The sequence below is a fragment of the Sapajus apella genome, unplaced genomic scaffold, assembly GCF_009761245.1.
Source record: "Sapajus apella isolate SASKATOON/1434 unplaced genomic scaffold, GSC_monkey_1.0 scaffold4, whole genome shotgun sequence".
NCBI lineage: Eukaryota > Metazoa > Chordata > Mammalia > Primates > Cebidae > Sapajus > Sapajus apella.
In genome coordinates this window covers 52,487,342-52,503,605 of record NW_022436944.1, presented here as the reverse complement: position 1 = coordinate 52,503,605, position 16,264 = coordinate 52,487,342, and the positions used below count along the sequence as shown (strand labels likewise).

At 50.2% G+C, this 16,264-nt stretch overlaps 1 protein-coding gene and 2 pseudogenes across 1 annotated transcript; all 3 read left to right on the top strand.

Moving 5' to 3' along the window:
- The first annotated feature begins 4,583 nt into the window (after positions 1–4,583).
- LOC116538206 lies at positions 4,584–6,489 on the top strand (annotated as a pseudogene).
- Positions 6,490–6,834: 345 nt separating this feature from the next.
- LOC116543327 lies at positions 6,835–7,281 on the top strand (annotated as a pseudogene).
- Positions 7,282–14,774: 7,493 nt separating this feature from the next.
- On the top strand, positions 14,775–15,538 carry LOC116543320. The gene has a single exon (XM_032268797.1). The coding sequence runs from the start codon at positions 14,988–14,990 to the stop codon at positions 15,492–15,494; it is 507 nt and encodes a 168-aa protein (XP_032124688.1). The 5' UTR covers positions 14,775–14,987; the 3' UTR covers positions 15,495–15,538.
- The last annotated feature ends 726 nt before the right edge of the window (positions 15,539–16,264 follow it).

Sequence of the window (16,264 nt, the reverse complement as noted above, 5' to 3'; positions counted from 1 at the left end):
AGAAACGAAAAAGAAAAGAAAGGTACTTAGTACTCCTGTAGCCTGTACTCAACCTCCCCATCTCATTCAAGATTATAACTATCAGGCACTCAATGTCTTACCTCACACCAGGGAGACAGATACCCAGGGGGTTCCAATGTTCCCCCGTGCAACAATGGCAGCCTCCACTCCAGAGCCAGAAGCAGATTAAGCACAAAGCAAAAGCAGGGAATCATCTTATCCCAAATTGGTTGCATGAAGTCTACAAGGGCAGGGATCTGGGGCTATTTTGTTCCCTGCCGTTTCCTCAGGGCTTAATCAGTTTTTTCAAAGAAATTCGGATGACTTTTCATAGAAGTTACGATACCAGAGGCTGGGTCCAGTGGTGGCTGACTCATGTAATCCCAGCACCTTGGAAGGCCAAAACGGGCGGATCACAAGGTCAGGAGTTTGAGACCAGCCTGGCCAACAAGGTGAAACCCCATCTCTACTAAAAATATAAAAAATTAGCTGGGCGTGGTGGTGCACCCCTGTAATCCCAGCTACTCTGGAGGCTGAGGCAGGAGAATCACTTGAACCTAGGAGGCGGAAGAGGTTGTCGTGAGCAGAGATCACCATTCTACTCTAGCCCGAGCGACAGAGCAAGACTCAATCTCAAAAAAAAAAAAGAAAGAAAGAAAGAAAAACAAATTATGATACTCTGTACTCCTATTTCATCTTTACTTCAGCTGGGTTAATTACAATCAACAAGTTTGACAACAAAAATGGCTGTTTCGAGCCAGGCACAGTGGCTCATGCCTATAATCCTAGCACTTTGGGAGGCCGAGGTGGGTGGATGACCTGAGGTCAGGAGTTCAAGACCAACCTGGCCATCATGGTGAAACACCATCTTTTAAAAATAAATAAACAAATAAAAAGTAAATAAAACGGCTGTTCCCTTTCTTCTTTTTTTTTTTTTTTTGAGACAGAATTTTACTCAATCTCTTGACCTCGTGATCCATCTGTCTTGGCCTCCCAAAGTGCTATAATTCCAGGCGTGATCCAGTGCGCCCAGCCCAGTCAATAATTCTTTACATTATCTATTAATTAATCTGGCTCTGGCCCTGATACACCAATTATTTCTTCAATGTATCTATAATATATCCCCTAGGAAGGGAAGAAGAGAAGGGAACCCTTATATCTATCTTCCTTAGGGATATTGAAAGAATTAGAAAAAATTAGGTAAAAGTTCCAATTTTTACATTTTTATTTTTTGAGACAGAGTCTCACTTTCCAGCAACCCAGGCTGGAATGCAGTGGTTGATCTCAGCTTACTGTAACCTCCACCTCCAGCTCAACCAATCCTTCCACTTCAGCCTCCTGAGTAACTGCGACCACACATATGTGTGCCACATATAAAGTTACCATAGAGGGAAATCCCCTCCCCCTAGTTCACCTTTTCCTTTTCAGTTTTATATTCCCAAACAGTCAAACCACAAGACTAAAGCAAGGAACAGGACGCAGACTGCTCTTACACATCTTTACCAAAGAGGACAATTTACATGGAGCAGAAACAGGTATTCAAATATTTTGATGGCATATTTTAACACATCAAGTTCTATCAGCAATGAGGAACTGCCCAAGTTATTTCATGGCATCAAATACTGCTTGGCTATCAACAAAAAAGATATTTTAAGGAAGATAACGAGGCCGGGCATGGTGGCTCACGCCTGTAATCCCAGCACTTTGGGAGTCCGAGGCCGTGTGGATGACAAGGTCAGGAGATCAAGACCATCCTGGCTAACACGGTGAAACCCCATCTCTACTAAAAATACAAAAAAAAATTAGCCACGCGTGGTGGCACGCACCTGTAGTCCCAGCTACTCAGGAGGCAAAGGGAGGAAAACTGCTTGAAGCCAGGAGGTGGAGGTTGCAGTGAGCCAAAATTGTGCCACTGTACTCCAGCCTGGGTGACAGAGCAAGACCTCATCTCAAAAAAAAAAAAAAAAGACAGCGGCCGGATGCAGTGGGTGCATGCCTGTAATTACAGCACTTTGGGAGGCCAAGGTGGGCAGATCACTTGAGGTCAGAAATTTAAGACCAGCCTGGCCAACATGGTAAAACCCATCTCTACTAAAAATACAAAAATTAGCCAGGCATGGTGGCACACGCCTGTAGTCTCAGCTACTGGGGAGGCTCTGGCAAGAGAATCACTTGAACCTGGCAGTCGGAGGTTTCAGTCGAGAACACGCCACTGCACTCCAGCCTGGGAATCCCAGTGAGATCGTCTCAAAAAAAAAAGAAAAAAAAGGTAATATAAGCAACATTATTTATAATTTCATGAAAAGCAACGTTAGCTGTTTGGCTGCAACTTGCAGGAAAAGTTGAAGCCAAATTTTTTCATTGTATTTACAGTTACGGGCACATATATTACAATATAAATTTTTCTAGGTCGTTCAAAGCATCTTCATATAAAAGAGCTCTTCATAAATAGGTATGGAATCTGTAGCCATCCCTATTACACCCATCTTAAGGATCAGAAATCAAGTCAGCTAAGTAAGTGGCACGTTCCTGCAGTCCCAGCTACTCAGGAGGCTACAGCAGGAGAACAGCTTGAAGCCAGGAGGCAGAAGTTGGAGGGAGCTGAGATCACACCATCAATGCACTCCAGTCTGGGCAACAGAGCAAGAGACTCTTTTAAAAAAACATTCATCTGATGGGAATTAAAGTTCAGGTTAGGAACCATCTAGGATCAATAGAAAATCTACATTAATTAAGGATAATAAAACAAACTATTAGCCTAAGTCTAATATGAATATCTCTAAAACTCAGGTTTGGATGGGAGTTTTTGCTTTTGAGACGCAGTATTGTTCTATCACCCAGACTGACATGCAATGCAGTAGCACAATCTTGGCTCACTGCAACCTCCGCATCCCAGGTTCAAGTGATTCTCCTGCCTCGGCCTCTCAAGTGGCTGGGATTCACCAAGCTAATCTTTTTTTTATTTTTAGTAAAGATGGGTTTTCACCACATTGGCCAGGCTGGTCTCAAACTCCTGGCCTCAAGTGATCTGCCCGCATTGGCCTCCCAAAGTGCTGGGATTACAGGCGTGAGCCACCGTGCCCCGCCTGGATGGGAGTTGAGTGGGATCTTCCATTTCATTTCATTCTACCTTCAAAGCCAGTTGTAAGCAAACTGCATTTATCTACAGCATGAGGAAGGCAAGAGATGGCATCGGAGAGTCAAAGATTTACTTTGGAATATAGTTTATGTCAAACAGTTTCAAATGTAAAGAGACACCATTAGGCCCCCTACTCCTCCCACTTTATTTTATTTTATTATTATTATCATTATTATTATTTTGAGATAGAGTTTCACTCTTGTTACCCAGGCTGGAGTGCAATGGCGTGATCTTGGCTCACTGTAACCTCCATCTCCTGAGTTCAAGCAATTCTCCTACCTCAGCCTCCTGAGTAGCTGCAACTACAGGTGCACGCCACTATGCTCAGCTAATTTTTGTATTTTTAGTACAGACGGGGTTTCACCTTGTTGACCAGGATAGTCTCGATCTCTTGACCTCCTGATCCACCCGCCTTGGCATCCCAAAGTGCTGGGATTATAGGTGTGAGCCACCGCGCCGGGCCCTACTACCACTTTTTAAGCTGACAAGTCAGGGTCTTGTCAGTCAAAACAATCAATCTGGTTTGAGTCAACTCAGTTCGTGAGTACAGACAAAACCTCAAAAGGAGGAGAGTAATTTAGTATTGAACAAGCAGTAGGTCGCATCAGCTGAAGAGGAAAGATGGATCAAGCTTGCAAGCTTGCAAGCTACAATGCTCGAAAGGTCAAGAAGAAAAGCGGGAGCAGTGGGCTTCAATGGGTGGCATCTTGCACTCTCAAGGCAAGTGTAATTCTTTATCATTATCTTTCTCTTCCTCTCTTCTAGATCTAGCAAAAACAGCCTTAGTGAGGCAGGCCTTTAACCTTTATTAGTTTCATGGGTGGGAGTGGGAGAAGGGGGGAAGAGCAGTATTTTGAAACAGCCTACATGGCATAGAATATCAACCTTTTACTTAAGTGTCAAAATGACATGAAATGGTCCTTTATTTGCTAAGAATGAATACAGACAAAATAAACCTTGTCCTGTGTGGAGAACTGGATTGAGAAATGGCAAACCATGTGACTTTTAGCACCAGAAATAATTTGGAGAAGTTAAATTTTATTTTATTTTATTTATTTTAAGAAACGGGGGTTTCACCATGTTGGCCAGGCTGGTCTTGAACTCCTGACCTCGAGATCCACCCGCCTCGGCCTCCCAAAGTGCTGGGATTGCAGGTGTGAGCCACTGTGCCCAGCCTTATTTTTATTTTTTGAGATGGAGTCTCGCTGTCGCCCAGGCTGGAGTGCAGTGGCGCATTCTCGGCTCACTGAAACCTCCACCTCCCGGGTTCAACTAATTCTGCCTCAGCCTCTCGAAGAGCTGGAACTACAAGCGCCCGCCACCACACCCAGCTAACTTGGTATTTTTACAAGAGACGGGGTTTCACTATATTGGCAAGGCTGGTCTCAAACTTCTGACCTTGTGATCCACCTGGGCCTCCCAAAGTACTGGGATTACAGGCATGAGCCACTGGGCCCGGCCTCGAGGTGGTTAAATATTAAAGCTACAGGATTAATGAAAATTTCTCTTGAACTAGGAAAATTTATAAACATGTTTTACCATGGCAAACTACTTCCACAAAACCATTTTAGCCATTTCACCTCATTTACAGTTTCCACAAGAGCTAACTCCCTTACTATATATGCACAATTATTCGTTTTTCTTTTTTAATGAAAAGGCAAAAAAGTTCGACTATGCTCATAATTTTACATGTGAGGAGAAAGTTGCGTCCATATTAAGTAGTACTTGAGGAAACGACATTTTAGCCTCCTGAGATCCTTTTAGAAAAGGACTATCTAGGTGCGGTGGCTCACTTTGGGAGGAAGAGGCGGGCAGGTCACAGGATATCCAGAACATCCTTACATGCTGAAATCCCGTCTCTACTAAAAATTTAAAAAATTAAGTCTCGCGATAACTGCGCAGGCGCGGACCAGAACACTCTTTTCTGAGGATCCTGCAAGATGGCAGAGGTAGAGGATAAGTAGCAGCGAACCTTCGGCAAGTTCACCTACCGCGGCGCGGACCTGCACCAGCTGCTGGACATGCCCTACGAGCAGTCGATGCAGCCGTACAGTGCGCGCCAGCAGCCGCGGCCGAACGCAGGCCTGCGGCGGAAGCGGCACTCGATGCTGATGCGCCTGCGCAAAGACGTGAAGGCGCCGCCGCCCATGGAGAAGCCGGTGAAGACGCACCGGCGGACATGATCATTCGGCCCGAGATGGTGGGCGTCCACAACAGCAAGACCTTCAACCAGGTGAAAATCAAGCTGGAGATAATCGGCCACTATTTGGACGAGTTCTCCATCACCTACAAGCCCGTGAAGCACAGCCGTCCGGATATCGGGGCTATCTACTCCTCCCGCTTCATCCCCCGCGAATACTCGGCTCAGCTAATAAAGGCACACAGATCTCAGAAAAAAAAATACAAAAAGTTAGCCAGGTGTGGTGGCATGCACTTATAGTACCAGCTACTTGGGAGGCTGAGGCAGGAGAATCGCTTGAACCCAGAAGGCGAAGGTTGCAGTGAGCAGAGATCGCGCCACTGCACTCCAGCCTGGGTGACAGAGCGAGACTCCATCTCAAAAACAAAACAAAACCAAAATTACTAGCACAGCGAGGTGGCTCATGCCTCTAAGATTCAATCCCAGCCTCTTGGGAGCCTGAGAGTTCAAGACCAGCCTAGGAAACACGGCGAAACCCCGTCCCTACAAAAAATTAGCCAGGTCTGGTGACTTGGGCCTATAGTCCCAGCTACCTGGGAGACACAGGCAGGAGGATCTCCTGAGCCTGGGAGGTCAAGGCTTTAAGGAGCTGAATAAATGCACAAGAAAAGGACTAATAAAGTATTAAGTAGCTATAATACAGTGAGAGGGAAAACTAGACTGGGAAAAGGCAATTTTTACCCAATCTTCAAAGTTTTAGAAAGATTTCCGTTTTGTTTTTTTTTTGTTTTTTTTTTGAGACAGCCTTCCTCTGTTACCCAGGAGTGCAGTGGGCAATGTCAGCTCAAGGCAACCTCCTCCTCCCCAGTTCAAGCATTTCTTCTACCTTAGCCTCCCCGAGTAGCTGGCACTACAGGCGCCTGCCACCACACCCACCTAATTTTTGTATTTTTAGTAGAGACGGGATTTCACTATATTGGCAATGCTGGCCTCCAACTCCTGACCTGATCCACCCACCTCGTCCCCCAAAGTACTAGGATTACAGGCATGAGCCACTGGGCCCGGCCTGGAGCGGGTAAAGTTTAGAGCTACAGAATTATTTAATGAAAATTTCTTTAGAACTAGGAAAAAACACGTTTTACCGTGGCAAACTACTTCCACAAAACCATTTTAGCCATTTCACCTCATTTATAGTTTCCACAAGAGCTAACTCCCTTACTATATATGCACATTTATTCGTTTTTGTTGAATTAAAAGGCAAAAAGTTCGACTATGCTCATAATTTTAAATGTGAGGAAAAAGTTGCATCTATGTTAAGCAGTACGTGAGAGGAAACCAGACATTTTAGCCTCCTGATATCCTTTTAGAAAACGACTATCTAGGCGGGGTGTAGTGGGCTCATTTTCGGAGGAAGGGGCGGGCGGGTCACAAAGTCAAGATATCAAGAACATCAACACGATGAAATCCCATCTCTACTAAAAATACAAAAAATTAATTCTCGCGGTAACTGCACAAGCACGGACCAGAACAGTCTTAGTTCTGAGGATCTGGCAAGATGGTAGAGGTAGAGCAGAGGCAGCAGCGAACCTTCCGCAAGTTCACCTATCGCGGCTTGGACCTGCACCAGCTGCTGGAAATGCCCTACGAGCAGCTGATGCTGCTGTACAGTGTGCGCCAGCAGTGGCGGCTGAACCCGGGACTACGGCGGAAGCAGCACTCGCTGCTGATGCGCCTGCGCAAGGCCACGACGGCGGCACCGCCCATGGAGAAGCCGGAAGTGGTCCCGCACCGGCGGACTTGATCGTTCTGCCCGAGATGGTGGGCAGCAGAGCGGGCGTCTATAACGGCAAGACCTTCAACCAGTTGCAGACTAAGTCGGGGGCACTACCTGGGCGAGTTCTCCATTACCTACAAGCCCGTGAAGTACGGCCGTCCGGGTACCGGGACCACCCGCTTCATCCCCCTCAAGTAGTGGCTCAGTTAATAAAGGCACACAGATCTCAAATTAAAAAAAAAAAAAAAAAAAATTAGCCAGGTGTGGTGACACGCGCTTGTATTACCAGCTACTTAGGAGGCTGAGGCAGGAGAATCGCTTGAACCCAGAAGGCGAAGGTTGCAGGGAGCCGAGATTGCGCCACTGCACTCCAGCCTGGGTGACAGAGCGAGACTCCATCTCAAAAAAAAAAAAAAAAAAGACAAGCGCAGCGAGGTGGCTCATGCCTGTAACAATCCCAGCATTTTGGGAGGCCCAAGCGGACAGGTCGCTTGAGCCTAAGAGTTCGAGACCAGCCTGGGAAACATGGGGAAACCCTGTCTCTACAAAAATTAGCCAGGTGTGCTGACTTGGGCCTATAGTCTCAGCTACTTGGGAGACAGGCAAGAGGGTCTCCTGAGCCTGGGAGGTCAAGGATTTAAGGAGCTGAATAAATGCACAAGACAAGGACTAAAAGTATTAAGTAGCTATAATACAATGAGAGGGCGAACTAGACCGGGAAAAGGCAATTTTTACACAATCTTCAAACACTTTTAGGAAGATTTCCGCTTTTTTTTGTTTTTGTTTGTTTTTTGAGACAGTCTTCCTCTATCACCCAGGCTGCAGTGCAGTGGCGCAATTTCGGCTCACTGCAACCTCCTCCTCCCCGGTTCAAGCATTTCTTCTGCCTAAGCCTCCCGAGTAGCTGGGACTACAGGCGCCGGCCACTACGCCTGGCTAATTTTTGTATTTTTAGTAGAGACGAAGTTTCATCATCTTGTTCAGGCTAGTCGCCAACTCCTGACCTCGTGATCCTCCCACCTTAGCCTTCCAAAGTGCTGGGATTACAGGCCCTAACCCTAACCCTTTTCTTTCCCCTAAGACGGAGAGTCTCACTCCATCTCCCAGGTTTAGTCACCCAGGCTAGAGTGCAATGGCTTTATCTCGGCTCACTGCAACCTCCACCTTCAGGGTCCAAGCAATTGTCCTGCCTCAGCCTCCCAAGTAGGTGAGATTGTAGGTGCCTGGTTTTTTTCGTTATTTTTGGTAGAGACAAAGTTTCACCATCATGTTGGTTAGCCTGTGCTCAAACTCCTGACCTCAGCTGATCCACCCAACCTCAGCCTCCCAAAGTGCTGGGATTACAGGCAAGGGCCACTGTGCCTGGCAATTTCCCTACCTCAAATACAACTATTTTGAAAACAATGTCAATGATAAAGAACAAAAAGTATTGTCAAATGAAGAACTGGGAGTCCAGAACAAGTACCCATTTTGTTCCCAAATATCTTGTTTTCTATAACATATATTCCTAGAATTGCAAATAAGACAAGTCTATGCAATCCCCAAATCACTGGAGTTTATCGTTTTAAAGGAAGGAAATTGAACAAATCACAAAAGGTTCCCAGACAGGGCTGATACCACAGCAGCCTCCATATTACCACTACAGTTTATGACAGATTATGCCTTCAAGGCAACCTCATCGGCACAGGCTTGCCAAGCTAGCCATGGCCCACTTCCTGAGGGTCCATGTTGAAAAATCCCATCCAATGCACTTCAGTGGATATAGCTTAAGCCTGATCTTTTTTTAAAAGTCCACAGATTATATTCCAAGGCTAAGCAATTAACATATCAATAGCGAACATACCCTCCTATATATTTTTATCAAGCATTTTCTGAACTCAACAGCCTTCAATCGACAAATGTCTACCTGCTGGACTGGATTCAAAGCAGCAACCTCTGTATTATTTCCGTGGCATATAAAGTTTGGTTTTCTGGCTAGCAGGTGAGATGTCTGCACTCAGAGGACATATTCACCTAGTAATGTAGAGCAGGTTGCAGACTGGTAACAAATGCTAGAATACCCATTTCTATTCACTTTCTCCCCTTGTCCTTTAAAAAAAAAAAAAACTGTCAATATTAACATATGAATCAGATTCCAATTAAAACCCCAATTTCTGGTAGAAATTATCCAACTTTACCATAAATTTCATCGACTTAATTACATCTGATCACTTCTAAAGATGGAAAAGATAGGAAAGGGGTTCTTTATAACTGTATTTTCCACCTTTGAAAAAGAGAACTACCTCGACGTGCAGTGTGAGAAATCTGTATTACGGTTTTAAAAATACTATGGTATGAATTTTATAATTTACACAACAACATGTATGAAACTTTAAAATAAACATGCAAACACTGAGTAATATGCAGGCCTGAAAAAACTTAGACTTTGGCAACAGAGAATATACACTGGTGCTGAATACAGGTAGAGTCCCATTTACTGTGACTTACGGGTACAATTCCCATTTACAATATAGCTTACGATATACAGAACAGAAATTCACACAACTGCCGATTATTTTAGGCAGCAAACCTCCTTGATTCAAGTGTCTGAAGCCACTTTAGGTTTCCTGCCAAGAGACAGTCCCAGGAGTGCTCAATATTCAGGGTCAAGTCAGGTTAGAATTCTAGAACTTATCTCTCTCCAGGACGCATTTTAAAGCCCAACACAGGCACTGCATGTGCTGTACCAACACCTGTACCCCTTTTTCCAACCCAGAGACTCCAGAAAATTCCACCCCTGACCCGCCTAACTGGGAAAAACATTGCCATCCTCGGGTGGGGTGGGCTACCAAGTTTCCCAGGTGGTAACAAAGTCACCCCCACTGCCCCTCACCGCTAGTGACAGAGGCTTTCCTGGGTTCAAATCAAACCCTGCTCAACTTCCCGCCATTCACGGAATCCTGTCGCCCGGCTTAGGCACAGAACACACCCAGGATTTCTGCTCCCGGTGTGGCCTCCAAGGCAGCAAAGGGCTCACATCCTATGTGCCAAAAGCAAAACAACACTAAAAGGCCACTTGTGAGCAGATGGAGCAGCACTCACAACTCCTAAGTTGTGAAACTCTTCCCCCAAAACTCGAAGCGAAGACCCTTCTCCATGACCAGAGCGGCCGTGAACACCCCTGCAGGGGAGAACAGCAGCCGCCGGGCAGGCCAAGTCCCCAGAGCCGAGGCAGGCTCCGGGCTGTGCAGGCCCGCGGCGGCTCTGCCTGCACCCGCCTCTCCTGGGACCCACGACACGCAGGGGGCCCGCGGCTAGCGGTTCCGGGGACAGCGGCCTCGGATTACCCGCGGGATGCTGGATGGGCCACGGAGCCTGCAGGCCTTTTGGACTCTGGAGGCACAGAACTAGTAGGAAAACCCCAACTATGTCGTTGAAATGAGCCAGATAAGACAGTAGCAGCAAGCAAGTCCCATTATTTCGTTGGAAAACCCAACTCTTTCCTTTTAGATTTCCAGGTTATCATCACTACTGTTTAAGCCAACTGTTCAGACAAGACACCTCATTTGCCAATCCTAGGAAGTCACTTCCAGGGCGATGCTTATGGAAGAAATTCCTCCTGGGCAAGAGACCCTGCAGGCTGCCCCTACAAAAACCATAGGGTGTCTGGGCCTCCTTCCCAAGATCAGGTGGCGTTAGTCACCAAAAGGAAAAGGTCCTCTGAATTATTTAATGGAGCCTGTTGACAAGGGGAAGCAACTTAGTTAAAGAGCTCATCCTAAAAATTGAGGTAGATAGTATATACATTAAATATATGGATTTAGGCATTCAGTATATCACAGTCAAGATATGGGTCAATCTATCATCTTCCAAATGCCCTCAAGCTCCTTCCCAGTCGGAGAGGGATGACTTTTTAAAGGAACGATATTCTCAAACTGTTAAGGATCACTTCCTTCAAAGAAAAGGAATTATTTTAAGCAGTGCGTGGAACTGTATTCGAACCTCACTACCTGGTAGTGCTTACTCTCCAAACACTTTAGTCTTCTACTCAGAATACTGGCTTGTCACCTTTAATCTCAAATTTCTAGCACTCTAAATCCAGGAATGAATAAAAGAGCCAAACAATTAATTTCCAAATTTTCTTTTTAAATAAAAAGCTAAAGAAAGGATGTAGAATCTCGCTCGAAACTGAGCAAATTTTATGTTCTTCAAGGATTATTAGTAACTTCAACCTGACACTGCACATGCTAAAAAGTGAATTTGAAGGGCTTCCGAGTACCTCCCAGGCTGAAGGGAGAGCTTCAGCTCTCAATTCACACTCCTCAATGCAGTTTGAAGGGTTTTCTAATTTTAAAAGTGAATAAATCTTTTACAAGTCTGCCAACACTGAGCATCTACTGTTTCAGCCCAAATAAAATATAGGTGGATCTTTAACTGGAAATATAAACTGACATTTAAACTAAAAGCACCTCCCAGGAGGGAAACTCTCCTGGATTCAGCCTCCTCCTCTTCGCCATGCATTTGATCCCAATCTGCAAGTGAATTGGCTCCATTTTTCTGTTCCTGGGATTTGGATCGGTATTTACCTCAATCATTCCTTTTTCTAAAAGTGGTAAGAATATGCTCCTATAGTGTGTTAAAACTAGGAGTCCATCGAAAGTTTAAAAACCAAGAAAAAGGGTAACTACTCCCTAACTTCATACGTAGAAGGAACTTTTAAAAGGAGATGCCCAGAAATAGATTAGAATTTCAACTTTTTTCCAACAGGATAAGCTAGCTAAAGGCCATCAGGCAACAGCACCGCCCTCCTCCCCAAATAAAAGGTTAGGAGAGGAAAAAGCAGCGGCACTGGGCTCACCTTAGCGGTGCTCAGTACCCACTCGCCAGCTCACACAGGCTACGACCCCCACTATGGTTTTTAAAGCCTCTGCCGTCTCCAGCTTACGCTCCAAGTCTGCAGCGGTCACACACACACCCTCTCTCACCGGTCTACAGGTAGATCGCGTAAGCTACCGACCCCCTTGGCAGAGACCGCTTCTCAAAACTTTTGGCCTGCCTTATTGGGTTCGGGGGAGTAGAAGATACTCGCGTTAACACCAATGTGGAAAGGAGGAAAGAGTCACACTGGGTAAAAAAAAAGGCAAGAAACGTTTACTCGACAGCCGAAAGAGCGAAATCGAACCCGAGGATTGCGATGCAGCCCAAAGACCCTTCGCACTCCGGCGTTCTAGCAGCGCATGGCTGGCTGGGTCTTTTTCAAGCAAGTTGGGAGTCCCTGGTTGAGCCGGATGGGGATACCTCCTAACCAGGGAAACCGGTTCCTGTACGGCGCGGAGTCGGGAAAGGCGGGCGCGGCCCTAGAGACTCAGGCGGGTGAAGGTATGGTCGGCCCCTTACTCCGCTTCTATCTCGGGGTGCAGCCGTGGGCCCACGAGGCCGAACGGCGATTTCACGCTAGGAGAGTTCAGGGGCCAGAACACGCTTTTTAAACAATATAGGAAGCAGCCGCGCAGAGGAGGACTGAAGACTGGGAGCCTTGGCCCTCGAAGATCCACTGACGCTCCCACTCTTAACCAACATAAAGAGGCAAGGACTGCCATGCTGTCCCAACAACAAAAAAACATTCTTCCCCTCACTAATGCGCACGTGGAAACCAGGTCCACAGAGGCACACACGCTCCACGCTCTCACCCACACAAACATCTGTTCCGGGCTCACGCCCTACTTAAAGGCAACAATCTATGAGTTTTCCAAACAAAAATCTGAAAATAAAGAAGTGCCTTCTCAGCACGTTGGGAGGCCTCTGGCGTGCCCGCACAAGGAGGCCACGTCTACACAAACACACACGCCGATCTCTTCCCAGCTCATGCCTAACTGGAGACGATTGCCGCGTTTTGCCTCACAGAAATGACAATCGGAAAAGGGAGGACCCCACGCCATGGGACTTTTCGGAGCCCCTCGCGACACGCATTCCACATACTTCCTAGGTCATGATCTACACTGGTAGCAAGGACTGCCACGTAGCCAAAGGAAATAGAAAGCAAATCCGGAGAGGGCCTCCTCTCCTCGCCGTGGAACCGGCCGGGGACCGACCCCTGTTCAACACACCCGCGGTTATCCCGTGAACACAAACACACGCCCCCCACGCACTCACCTCGTCGTCGTGATGCTGGCAGAAGCCGAGGCGCTCGGGAAACACCGAGAGGATCGAGAAGGGCGGGCCGGGAAACGGCGGCCCGAGCCCGAGCTGCTGCGCCGCAGCCGCGGCGCCGGCACCCGGCGGGCCGCGCTCGATGTAGTGGTCCTTGGTGAGGCGCACGCGCTGGTGCGCTCGGACGCAGTTGTCGCACAGGTGCTCCTGGCAGTCGAGGCAGCGCGAGGAAGCCGCGTTGCCCTCATCGCACGAGCTGCAGCCTTGAGGCCGGCGCAGCAGCAGCGCCGACGGGGAAGCGGCCGGGCCGCCGGGAGCCGAGCGGGAAGGCGCAGGCGGCTGTGGCGCCTGCGGGAGTGGCGGCGCGGAGGACGACGCGCGCGGGTGCGCGTGGTGCGCGTGGTGCCGGTGGTTGCTGTGGCCGCCGGCGCCCGCTGAAGCGCCGGCGCGTCCGTTCTTGGGCGGCGGCTCGTCGGCGGTGGCCACCACCGCGTCCAGCAGGTTGCTGAGCAGGAAGGCGGACGAAGGCAGCGCGTCCATGCCCGCCGCCTCGGCTAGCACTACTTTCTGGTCGCACACGGGGCAGCGCAGCTTGAGAGGCTCTCCCGGCGCGCCGCCGCCCGCCGCCGGCAGCCGGTGCGCCTCGAGGCAGGGGCGGCAGAAGGCGTGCAGGCAGGGCAGGACGTGTAGGCGGCGCGCAGCCGCCCCAGGGGCCCCGCCGCCGCCCCCCGACGACGTGGACGTCTGCGAAGAGGACGACGACGCGGATGAGCTGGAGGAGAGCGGCGCCGGCGAGCCGCACATCTCCTTGCACAGCAGGCAGACCTGGAAATCGGTCTCGGGGAACGAAGCCATTTGCAACCCAGCCCGGAGGAGGGAGGAGACCAGAGAGGAAGAGGAGGAGGAGGAGGAGAGAGCGGACGAGGCGGGTGGGGGAGCTACCGACTCACTCAGAAAAATGCATCGATCAGGCCTGCAGTCCGGGAGTCGGCACCAGAGCAGCGCTGCCCGCTTGGCCTCGCCACGTCCGGCCCGAGCGCTGCCACCCCCGACACTGCAGGCATTAAATGCCACTATCCAGCGGCGACACGGATTCCTCCGGAGAACTTGGGGGCCGCGTGCTTTCCGAAGACGGAACGCCAGAACAAGCCCCGACACGCGAGGGGCGAGCGGGGGCAGGGAGGTCAGAAGACTCCCTGGAGCAGCTGGGGCTTCGCTTCGCGATAGCCGAAAGTAGTTCCCAAAAGGAGAGTTCGCTGGGCAGTCCCAGTCCTGGCGAGAGCAGAATTTGGTTCCACGAGTATTTGGTGTGTTGCTTTTCTTTAAACGGATTTAGTCTGTTCTTGAGAGGGGAAGGCGCCCCAAACTAGTAAAGGCGGGAGCGGCGCGTCGCCAAGCCGGTGTCCCCCCGCGCGACGCCGGCCGCCCCGCCGCATGACGCGGCGGCCAGGGGCTCCTGGGTGGCCCGGCGTGCTGCGCTTGGGGCTTGCGCACGGTCAGGCGCGGCCTCCCCTGCAGGGCGGTGGGCCCCGCAGCAGCTGCAGCTCGTGGTGGCCCAGCCGCGGCCGCACGCGTGCAGTACGCACGCGCGTCCCACGCGCCTCGAGTCTCCCGCGCGCCTGCCCAGCCGGGCCGCGGCTGCCCGCGCTCAACACGCACGCGCGCCCCACGCGGACCGGAGCCCTCGTGCCCCCGCCTCGCTGGGCCTGGGCGCCTCCCGCACGCTTCTTCCCCTTCGGCTTAGCGCGCGGGGCCGCAGGTCCCCGCGGGCCGCCCTGAATTATTCATCGGCAGGAAGATATTAGATGTACCCGCTCCGCGCGGGCCGTCGTGCAATGCTATCCGAGCTCCGCGCGCGCCCTGCGCCCCTCCTCCTCCTCACGTCCGTCCTCTCTGAAACCTTGGCAGCGAAGGGGGATCACATTTCCTTTGTCATCGGGCCATTTCGCCCTCGCCTTGGTCCCCCCTCCGATCCTGAGCCTCGGGGATGGAGGCTCCTCTCGGGCGCGCTGGAATCAGTGGAACCAGCAACAACCCCGCGCGGCGAGCTCGGGAGCCGCGTGGCCAATGCCGCCGGCTCTCGCCCGCGTCATCTTCTTTCTGAAACGAGTCGCCGATCGGGACGCGGGTGGCCCTGGCCGCGCTGCGCCTACCGGGCTTTGCTCCCGCCGTGCCCTGGCCTCCTGGGGCTTTGCACAGCTCCCCCAATTCGGGTTGCGTGCGCGCGTGCGCGCCCCCTCTTTCTCTGCTTTGCCGCCTCTTCCTCCTCCTCCTCCTACTCTTCTCTTCAGTACGCCGGTTATTGGGACTGATCGGAATTCGGAATCCTTTTAATCTCCAAAGGAGCAAACTCACTTCCGCCCGAGTGCTGGGAGGGGGCTGGGGGAGGGGAGGCAGGGGAGGGGGCTCCAGGCAAACAGGAAACATTAGCCCTCTCAGCACGGCCCGCTTTTGTGTGCTCCCTCCCTCCTCCCTCCAACCTCCTCCCTTCTCCCGGCCGCTGGGGAGATGAACGCCCCCAGGCTTCAGTGTGACGACCTTTGAAACCTTCTGAGCGAGGAGCAGAGAACGACTCTTCTGTTTATTTAAAAAAGAAAAGAAAAGATTTCATTCTGAATCCCTGGCTCAACCAAGACTGATATCCACTGCCCACGAGATCCTCGGTTTTTACTCACCTTTTCTTTTTTTCTGTTTACGTTTTGTAAAGGACTCGGCATATCTGTGATCACCAAAACATCACCCGGTTGTGTGCAGTTGGATGCGTGGAATTAAGCGAATCTGAATTCTGATCGGCAGAGGGGCCAGAGTTCCCTTTTGAGTTTTAATGGGGCTGAGGGGAGGCAGGGGGCAGCTGTTCTCGGGAGGCGACCTGGTGATGGCCCCGCGGCCATCTGGGTGGTGCCCGAGGCCGCCTAAGCGGTTCTGGGAGCGGAACTTGCATGGCCCCAGAGAGAGACTCACTTGGAAGGGCAGGGAGGGCCACTTACCAGCATTTAGGTAGTATCTGGCCTGGAGGCCAACAGGGGTAAAAATTGTCCTCGTCCTAACACTATCTCGCTGTTAGTGATATCCTATTTAACCT

What these genes read in the sequence shown, in the direction of transcription:
- LOC116543320 (XM_032268797.1), top strand. Translation starts at nt 14,988, where the DNA reads ATGTACCCGCTCCGCGCGGGCCGTCGTGCAATGCTATCCGAGCTCCGC.